Source organism: Eutrema salsugineum, unplaced genomic scaffold, assembly GCF_000478725.1.
Source record: "Eutrema salsugineum unplaced genomic scaffold, Eutsalg1_0 scaffold_17, whole genome shotgun sequence".
Taxonomy (NCBI): Eukaryota; Viridiplantae; Streptophyta; class Magnoliopsida; order Brassicales; family Brassicaceae; genus Eutrema; species Eutrema salsugineum.
The window spans coordinates 4,935,081-4,946,523 of NW_006256852.1; the positions used below are offsets into that span (position 1 = coordinate 4,935,081).

General features: G+C 30.5%; 1 protein-coding gene across 1 annotated transcript in view; it reads right to left on the reverse strand.

The window, feature by feature from the left end:
- Window positions 1-1,071: 1,071 nt before the first annotated feature.
- LOC18020650 (pentatricopeptide repeat-containing protein At5g42450, mitochondrial) overlaps window positions 1,072-11,443 on the reverse strand; it is a 19,040-nt gene continuing 8,668 nt past the window's right edge. The window contains 2 exon segments of the mRNA XM_024157458.1: window positions 1,072-1,725; window positions 1,727-1,999. Coding sequence (XP_024013226.1) covers window positions 1,072-1,725; window positions 1,727-1,999 — 927 coding nt within the window.

Sequence of the window (11,443 nt, forward strand, 5' to 3'; positions counted from 1 at the left end):
CTTTGCTTCATCATTGTATCGACCAATATCGAAGAAATTTTCTACATCCGCAATCCACACATACGGAGAGCTTCCTTCGAAAACCGGCATTTCAATTTTCTTCAACATACTATCTCTATTCGCTAGATCGGAAAATCCTGGTCGATAACCTAACGGAAATTCACTCCGGTTTGTTCCATGAGAGAAATTTGGTACCTGATTGGGATTTTGTGACGAGCCAGGGATTTCAACTGGTCGTATACCTCCGTCTGCGCTCGGTGGAAGGCGCGATTGCTGTTGAATCGCTGTTAGAATGGAGTTTAGCTTCCCGTTCATCTCATCTATGCGAGCTTCGGTTTGAGTATTCGATTCACATAGACGAGTAAAACCTCTTTGTAGAAACTCCAATTCCTCTCTCATCGTTGTCGATTCGAATTCGTCGGCTTCGCTTCCGACGCTCACCGCACCATTTGATAGGATCTTTGTATCGAATCTCTCTGTAAACTCTCGTATATTGATTAAGAAGAGAATTACAAGAAATGTATGTAACCGTATCTCTATACACTCATGACGCGTATACAGACTCAGCTACTCTCTACTCAACCACTTTCAACAACCATACGTATTCAGTTACAACTCAACTATTTATACTTCCTCCCTTCTTCACGCGCTTTCCATTCCTCTTCTCTACTCCTCTCTCACGCGTCGTGTATACACATTCATGGGTCTGGGCCTATCAAGGTGTCACTCTTGAAAATGCAACATCACTTTCCTTGTCCCCTTACAAATTGTAACGGTATGGAGTCCCAGCAGAGTATGCTCAAATTGCTTGTGGTTCTCTATTTTTTACTTTACTATGGGCTTCTTGTTTTTATTGTTCTTTGGAAGTATTGTGTATGTTCGGACATGCTTATAGAAGAATTTATTCATATATCTTATATCACCGAAACAGGGGTGGTGTCGTTTAGATACTGATTTGATTCCTGCAATGACACAAAACACTGCAAGATAGGCGTTTGACATATGAGCCTCAGCCCCCAAGGAGATTGTTGTTCTATTTATATTACACATTACAATTGCATTCCAAAGTCTTCACAAGACTGTACAGACTTCCTCAAGATGTTGTTTAATAAGTGCTAACATCCTATAGACTTCATCCTTCAGTTCATTTTTCTTGTCAGCATTGACAAAGACACAAACTTGGCCTCTAACTTCAATCCAACTACATCCCGAAATACGCTTTAAACCCATTTCCTTCATCTTCCTCCGTATCTCCGACACATTCTGCCACCTTTGAGTAGCGGAGTAAGAATTTGATAGCATAACGTATGATGAAACATCTCTGGGATCTATTTCCATTATCTTAGGCGCCGCTAATTTAGTCAGTCCCTTGTTTGAGTGAATCTGGCGTCCTCCAAGCAATGCCTTCCAAAACCCGATTCCTGGGTCAAGAGGCATACTTTTGATAAGCTCCTCTGCTTCTTTGAAACGACCTGACCTAGAGAGCATATCCACCATACAAGCATAGTGCTCAGGTTGTAGCAGGTGTGGATTATTATGATCATTCACTGCTTTGTTAAAATACATGTACCCTTCAAGGATTAGACCCGCATGGTAACACGCAAATAGTAGTCCAAGAAGTGTCACATTGTTTGGTTTCAAGTTTGTGTCTTTGATCATTTTCTCAAACATAGCTATAGCTTCTTCGCCTCTTCCGTTGTGCGCGTAACCCCATATCATAGAGTTCCTTAAACTCATGTTTCGTAAGGTACCCACTTATCAAACTAGTCATAGAAACAACTTCTGGGTCTCTAGTGTCATCAAAACTTCTACGAGCATTTACCAATGTGCTCAGCTTCACATAACAGTTCAAAACCGCACTACCCACAAACACGTTAGACTAGAGTCCCAACTTTAACGCATAACCATGTAGCTGCTTGCCAAATTTGACTTCTCTTATAGATGTACACGACCCATTCTTCACTACGTCGGGTTCCCAGGAATTGAGAGAAAAAAGAAACTAGCAAACGCAGCTGAACCACAATTAACGCAAGATTCAACCATCGATTTCAAAACATCTTGGCGATGTAATAACACCATAGTTAGATGCCCTTTTTGTCGCTTAACGAAGCGAATTGTTATATGAGAAGAACCAGGTGTTTAGTCCGTGCCTTTTGCGCGGGCCAAAATATTTCATAAAAAAAATCTAAAATTCTATGTTATAAATCAGGAGAATAAGAACAATAACTTGACATACGGCATTAAAATAAATCAAACATCAATATAACAACATAATAAAAACATATGATTAACAAAATAATTAAAATAAGACAAAAAATCGGTTAAAAAATTGTTATGAAATATGTTCTTATATGCAATGTGCATAGTGCGGATTGATACCTACATGAACTCTTCGGAATGGTGCAGATTGATACCTGAGAAATTTAAATGCCCAATTTCATACCTATACTTTAAAAAATTTGAATATCCATACCTATACTATTTTGTTTTTGGCCAAAACAAACATTGACCAGCATTCGGTTAGTCAACTCTATTAAATTGTTAACAGTGATGAGTTGGATGCCACATATATACCATGTTAGAACAGATCTTTAAAACGACGTCGTTTTAAATTACATAAAAAAACAAAATTATGTGGCTTGAACCTACAACCTCACGGCTTACAAGGCAAGCCTCTACCAACTACATTCACTGATTTTTACAAACAAAACTATCAAATATTATTTATATAGTTACAAAGCGGTGTGATTGAAATCAAGGGACTTTGCCTCCATTAGAATTCTGTTTATGGATCTGTTCTTCTGGTTTATGGGATTTGGCGTATCTTCTCTTTTGACTCTTTCTCATTTTCTCTGTTCAACGTTTTGATTTTTTTGATCCTCTTATTGAATTTTGGGTTTTTTTCTTCAAGTTCGACATTAACAACCTAATCTGGGATTTAATTTCTTTCTATTTTCATATCTTCTTAATTCGGGTTTAAAATCAAAGCCAATTTAGTGGTGATTTTGACTCTGGGTTCTGTTGAACCAATCTTCCCAGCTCTAATAATGTTTCTTTTGATAACAATTAGGGAAACTCCATGATTCAAAGTTCAGAGAAGCTCTGTAAGAAAGAATGTGTTACCATTAGGTGTACTTTTGAGTTATCTAATGTCCAAAAAAGATATTTGTGTGTTTTAATTATCAAAAGACACACTTTTCTTTTGTTTGGAGGGGACAAATGACTGTTTTAACCATTTTGCCTACTTATCTATATTATTTATTTATTTAATATTATATTAATATCACACAACCCCCATAATTGTTTGTTGATATTTATTTATTATTTAAAAAATAATCGAATAATTATTTTGACATTATAAATTATATAATTTTTTTATACTTTGATACCCATTTTATATTTTTTAACTTAATTTTTTTTTGTCGTTTAGTGATAAACACATAGGTATCCATATAGTAGCGTCCACGTAGACACAAATATATGGATAAATATGCAATTATATAGATATATATATATATATATATATACACATACATATTCATATAGTAGTGTACATGTGATCACAAATATATATATATATATATGCATATCCACATACATAGAGTATAAATGGATGTAACTATATAAATACATATATATATTTACATGCATATCCACGTGCATATATCATAGATGGATGTAACTATATAAATATATGTGCATATTTATATGAGTATCCATATAGTTGCATATATATGGGTGGGTCTCATGCGTTTTAGTGTATGAAAACTGATGAATTAAGGTGAATCCCATGTGATTTAGTGTGTGGAAGCTGATAAGTAAATTTAAGTGGGTCCCATATATTTTAATATTTTTTAGTAAGTAAATAGAAGGTAAAAGGAAAAGAAAGACAAAAAAAATCCAAAAATGGGAGCAAAATAAGATAAGTACATCATTTTCAGAAAGTGCTTTTTTTGGCAATTACACTTTTCAAAAGTACACTAATAATAATATTCTCCTGTAAAAAAAGATGGGTTAATTGTCAAATCTTAAGTCATAGAAGAAGTAGGTGGGAATTCTCTAATACCGAACACAATACATAGGAAAATAAAAAAATTTAACATAATTATCAAATCTTAAGCCCACTTCTTTGATTTTAATTTCAACATAATTAAAACCAAAAGCAAAAAAAAAAAAATTGTGGAGAAGATGTGAGCGTGGAGAAGATACAAGCTTTAATTGTTGGAATGTTATCATTAATAATATTTGGTACCGAAAGTCATAAATCTTCTCCAGCTAAGTTGGTAGAGTGCAGTGGTTTACGCTTAGGGGTTGCAGGTTAAAGCCTCAGTGTTTATTGTTTTAGAATGTTTTTTTTAAACGACGTAGTTTTAAAGATCTGTTCCCACAAGACACACGTGGCATCTGACTCATCACCGTTAACAGAATTGACTAACATAATATTGGTCAATGTTTGTTTTGGCCAAAAACAAAATAGTATAGGTATGGATATTCAAAAATTTTAAAGTATGGGTATAAAATTGGACACCTAAATTTCTCAGGTACTAATCCCCACCATTTCAAAGAGTTCAGGCAGGTTTTGGCCGTTTTCCCCTTCTTTGTGACTTTTTCTTTCAATTTGTAATCAAAATCTTGAGCTTTTTGTATTCTTCTCTTTCATGAATGATAATGTCTACAATAAATAGTTTTAGTCTTGTATTCTTGAACTTCTTATTTTCTCTTTGTTTTATTAGTTCACCTTCAAGCTTCTTCATCTATACCTTCTTTTTCTTCATATCAATCACACATTTTTCGCTCTCAAAATATCTTCATCATTTTCTGTTTTCTCGTAGCTTCTGTGCTATCAAGCATTTTAAGCAAGATTTGAATCTGTTTATTAGTGTTGAATCCAATATCTCTAATATTTATTTTATCATATATCTATATGTTTCATGAATCATTACCATTTACAAACAACTAATGTTTGTTTATCTAAATACTATGTTATTTCAAGTACTCTCCTTACTTCTCGGTTACTGTCTATTTTGATATTCTCAGTTATTAAATGGTTTCTCATTTCAATGATTTTATACCTGTTAAGATCATTTTCATCTCATGCACTCTTGTCACTTATTAACAACTGAATTCCACTTTATTTCTTTCTTCCTGTGAAACTTCTTACTCTAAACCTTTCTCTGTTTTTGTCTTAAGTGGAGGTTTCTCCAAAATAATAGTCATCACCATCATCCAAATAAAAGATCCATCATCTTGCACATGCATAAATGTATCATAAAACTCATCATTTAACGATAATAAATTTACTACATATAAATTTAAGACAAAGTAATTAGTAAAATTTGGAAATATGATGTCTTTAAAAGTTTTTCTTCAAACTTCATACATACTTTTGAAGGCTGTAACTCTTTCTCTATCTCTCTGTTTCTCCTCATCTCCCTCTCTCTCCATTCCTCCATTTTCCTCTCTCTTCCTTCAGGCTTTAACTTATCCCCATTTCTCTCTTGTTCCCGCCCTTCCTCTCTCCATCTCTTCTTTTCTAATTCTTCTTCTGGGTTTCCTTCTTCATCGTTTTCTTCTTCTTAGCTTATTAGTCTTTTTGTTTTTCTTTGTCTTCAATTTTTTTTGGATGGTATCCTTCTTCTTTTTTATATTTTGGTTTATTTTTTCCCTCTTATTTTGTTGTACTCTCTCCCTTCCATTGGCCCAGAAAGATTCTAGTTTTTTATTGTCTTCAGCTTCTTCTTCATCACTTTTGTCTTTTTTTACTTCTTCTCACGGTTTTTATTCTTCTAGTTCATATCTTTAACTTTCTACCTTTTATTCTTCTTCAACGTCTTCGTCTTATCCGTCTTCTTATTACACATATGATTTTTATTTGTCTTTGTCTTCATCTTCTTCCACGTCTTTAATGACGTTTTCTTCATTGGCTTAATCTTTGTTTTCTTCCTCTTCTTTATCCTTTAAATTTTTAATTTATTCAGATTCTCTGAATTCTTTTCACTCTCTCTCCCCCGTTTTTTCTTTGTTTTTCCCGTTTTTATTCCCCTTCTTTATTCATCATCTTTCGTTTTTCTTCTTCGTCGTCTTTGGCTTCTTCTTCTTTATTTGATTTGTCTGCTCTGGCTTCTTTTTCTGATTTGGTTTTCATTTTCTACTATTGGCTTTTCATTGTCTCATCTTTGTACTCTTCGTCGTCATCTTCAATTTTGTATGAAAATCTTCCATTAACAGTTTCTCCACATACATAACCCCATTGACTCTTAGACCAACCCATTGTCGGTAATTATATAATGTCCATAGATATTTTCTTTTCATCATCCTCTTTTGAGTCTCTCTCAGTACAGACAATGGTTAATTTATTTGTCTAATTAAAGTCATGCAGTAACCTTATTTTCTTTTGTCATCCTCTCATGAGTCTCTTTCGATGCAAACAATGGCTAACTTCTTTTTTATTTAATTTAAAACCATTTATCAGTGACTTCATTTCTTTTACTTTCTTAACCAAATCAGTCAAAACTTTGATTATTTTTAATTAAAACTTTAAAATTTAGTGACACATTTCTAAAAAAGTTTTATAATTATATTTTCTAGTAGCTATTTTCCAAATAAACCAATGGACAATTATTCTTTTCATTGTTTTTTTTTTATTTTGACCCTGAATTTTATTTTTTATTTGTTCAAAATCAAATATAATATACAATAGAGATATAATAACATAAAAAGTATTAAGAGTTTTAAAGACTTATTACTCTCATAATATACTTATTGATTGGAAATCAAGTGTTCTCTGCCAACTTCATTTCATCAGCAATAACAAAAATTCTCGCTTATTTGAAAACGTTTTTACACACACTCAATCCTTATCCTCATCTACTTTAATTATGTTGTGTTTCTCATACGTGGTCGTATCATTTGAGAAAACAAAATGTATATAGCTCGATAATACAATGAATAATGTTTATTTGACTAACACATTGAAATTACAAAAAATTCTCTTTCTTTGCATCGCTGGAACTCTCTTCCCATTTTACTGGAATTGTCTCTATTTTTAGTCGGTTTTTTTCTTTCTCCCAAGGAGGTACGAAACCACTTCCATATCTAAATTTGTAAAAAAAAAAAAAATGCATCAACATATTATTGTTATATTGACTACATTATAGTATTATATATCAATAAACTATTATTTTATATGTGTTATCTCCGGTCAAATATATTTAAGAATAAAAAATCAACAATTTTGTTCTTTGTTGCTTTTTTTCCTTTTCCATCGTTTCAACTTATTTTTCTTATTCTTCTTGTGCTCTTCGCCCTCTCTAACTTCTTACTTCTCTCTTGGTTTTCGTCTTCATCTTCTTCCTCGTCTTCTTCTCTTGCTTCCTTTTCTCTATCTTTCTAGTTTTCTTCTTCCTTGCCAAGCACACCCATAATCTTTTTAGATTACTCTTAATTCTCTCTGATTTGATTCAGATGGTTGAAATGTGTAATTGGGTGACTGTGATTAAAATTAATCATTTTTGGCTCTTGTGCAGGTCTAGTATCTCATATCACACCTTGTTTTTTTTTTTTTTTTTTTTTAAAAAGTCTTCTAACAAAAACAAAACAGAGAACCATTTACAGAATTTAAACTCTCTTAAAATTCTTAAATTCTTTGATCCTTGGTTTTCCTCAATAAACCAAGTCCAACCTTCAAAATACAACATAAATACTTTGATATGCACAAACAAAACAAAAGAGATTTGGGTTGGTCTACAATCAGAGTTACAACTTTAGAAAAAGTATGTGAAGATAATAATAGGTTTATCAGGTTTTTAATATTTGGGATGGGGATCCGGTTTGAGAAGCAATGCCATGATCTAACTCTCTATCACGCGGCAGAGCTTTTTTTCATGAGATCATCATCTACAAATCAAGTTTCATTCGAATCCAAAATTCTGCAAGTCTTGCAAGCTTCTTATTCTACTGCTTGGTTCTCTGCGGTTTTCAAATGCTCGAGTTGAGTACGGAAAGCTCTTTCCACAGATTGATCATTCAATAAGTACTTATAAAGTGCATGGATATGAAGAAACACATAATAAAATAATAGTACCTAATTGTTTTAGAGAGGAGTCTTGATTTCGAACCATCATGAGAAAAGAATCCAGTTCTTTCTTCTCAGTACACGGATCGCCACAATCATCATCACTCTTGAACGGGTCTCAAATTAAAGCTCACCACCATTGTAATCGCCATCATCTACAACACACTCTTCCTCGTCATAATCGCCACTGTTGTAATATTTGTCACCGTCTTCATCATTTTCAAACCTCCATTATCTGCAAGAGGACAACAAACATCATAAGCAAAGAATACGGAGAGGCCCACTGGCTTGCTTCAACAAAGGCATCAACATATTTATTGTCAATATCAGACACCAAACATAATGCATAACATGCATCTTTGATATTAATAAACACACAAAAATTCTTTTGTACGCCATCACAGTACAAAAATAAAAAGTCTGAAGAGGGCTAACATGTAAAAAAAAAAAATTAAATTATCACGATCACAACACAGGAAAAGTCAGAAGGCCACCGTTAATAGTAAACGGACATAAAACAGGATAAAAACCAAAAAATGCGAAAATAAAGAATGAAAGGATGCCATATGTATAAAAACCAACACACATAATAAAAAAGAAAAGAAAGTGATAGACAACGAAACACAAACCAAAAAAACATATGGATTAAACATAAGATAACATCTTAAAATCCGTTGGAAAGAAACAAAAGAAGCAAAACCAAAGAAACCACAACCAGATCATGATAAACATATTACACAGAAAATAGATACCTAAAGAAAAGGGTATTGACCACTCCAATATAGCTGAGTTAAATTTAATACATCAATTATTCAATACCTGTGTAGGGATCATACGATGAACGGGAGTAGGAATTATACAGAAATATGCTTACTTATAATCAACTAGAAGAACATTCTACGAAAAAATAATAATAAGAAACAATAATTAAATCTATCTAAAATAGCATAAGATACATGGAAGATGACTAAGAAAACGTGATATTTATAGATCTTACACAAGTTAGGGTTTTAGACAACTTGATGGAAATAGCACATAGAATAATATTCATTAAAACTAACAATTTTTAAAAATTAAAATAGCAAAATTTTAATCCAAAAGGTAATTAACCATGCTAAAAGTTAATGAGAGAGCTTTAAACCCAAAATTCACTTCACTTATACTAAATATGATTAAAAATTAAAATAGCAAATTTTTAATCCAAGGAGTAAGAGGTAATTAATCATGCTAAAAGTTAATGAGAGAGCTTTAAACCCAAAATTCACTTCACTTCTACTATATATGATAGAGACCGGGAAGAATAGACCAAACTGTTGGTTTAGTTTGGTTTTCTTATACCAAGTAGTCAAGTACTGTACTATCTCTTTGTTAGTTCTTTGATTCAATTGTATGTTTTATTTGCTTTATCAGGAGAAAGAATTTTACTACCTTAGCACAATAAATCTGTAAATCAATAATGTTAAGCATACGCGCGGGTTTTGTTTGATATAATATTTTTTAAAATATGTTTGTGTTGATATATAAACGCAGTTAATCATAAGAATATGGTAATTTGTTTGATTGTTTGGTATTAGTTTTTTTTTTTTAAACAAAATCTTTATCAAACAAATAATTTTTTATTTAGGATTGAAAGTAGGGTAAGTATGAAAATTGTTCTACCAATTTAGAAATTATAAATATAATATGAGTAAAAAAGACATTGATAAAAACCATATTAATGTTCTCATGTTTATGACATGCAAAATTGCCATGATTTTGCAAGAACCACCACATACTTTATGTTTCACAATGAAATGCAGCTATAATAATATATATCATAGTTGACCCATAAAAACCGTAAAATCTTTGAATAAAGATAATGCTACATCTTTATATTCTTTCATAGAAAAAGCTTCGAAAAAGTATTTATGATGAAGATAAACTGGAAGAAAAAGTATCAAATTAGTACAAAAATATATTACAAGGTCTTATACGATTACCAAATAATTAGAAATTTTTTTCTTTATTTTTATTAGGAATGTGGAAAGCCTTAATTTTAATCTAACTTGATAATTATGAACATAAATCTTATATATATAGATGATTAACTCTCTCCATATGAGTGACACATCATCATTTTCAATTGATATGGAGATGAAATGTGTTACTTTTTATAATTTAAATTTACAGTTTTTCATAAAAAAATAAATTAATAACTTTTAGTATCAAGTTTTAAACAACTCAAAGAAAATGAACAGTTTTTTTTCATTAATTGATTGATATTGATTGATATTTATTTTATTTTTATATAACTCTCAGTTTTAATGATATTGTATTTTAAATTGATTTCTGAATTTTTTTTTAGATAAAATATTTAAAATTATTTATAATAACATACTAACACACATAACAAATAATGATTATATTTGAATTTTTATGATATTGCATTTTAAATTGATTTCTAAGATTGTTTTCTTTTTTGGATAAAATTTCTAAAATTATTAAAATAACATATTAACACACATAACAAATAATAATTATATTTGTTTTTATATTTATGATATTGCATTTTATCTTCATATGAGTGACTCATCATTTTTTTCAATTGATATGGAGATGATATGTGTCACTTTTTATAATTTAAAGTTATAATTTTTCTAAAAAATAATAAATTAATAAATTTTCAAGTTTTAAACCACTCAAAGAAAATGAACAGTTTTTTCATTAATTGATTGATATTTATATAATTCTCATTTTTTAATGATAATGTATTTTTAATTGATTTCTATAAATTTTGTTTGGATAAAATATTTAAAATTATTTATAAGAACATACTAACACACATAACAAATAATGATAATATTTGCATTTTTTATGATATTGCATTTTAAATTGATTTCTAAGATTGTTTTCTTTTTTGGATAAAATTTCTAAAATGATTTATATAACAAATTAACACACATAATAAATAATAATTATGTTTGTTTTTATATTTATGATATTACATTTTAAATTATTTTCTAAAATTATTTTTTATATAATTTTTTAAGATTGTTTATAATAACATACTAACTCACAACTATGAATGATTATATTTGATTATATATAAGATTTGAATAGTTAAAAAGAAAAATTTGCACGTTACATGCGGGTATTCACCTAGTAGATATGAAACTAGGTGAGTTCTCCTCATAGCTAGCCACATCAGCAATTGAGAAGTTGACACATGTCATTTCACATAATTATTAAATCATAAATTTAAAATGAAAAAGAAAAATTATGTTAAAATTAGAGGTATTAATTAGTTTTTGATTTTTCATTTTAAATTTATGATTTAATAATTATGTGAAAGGACAAGTGTAAGCTACTCACTCGCGAGACTATGGGTTG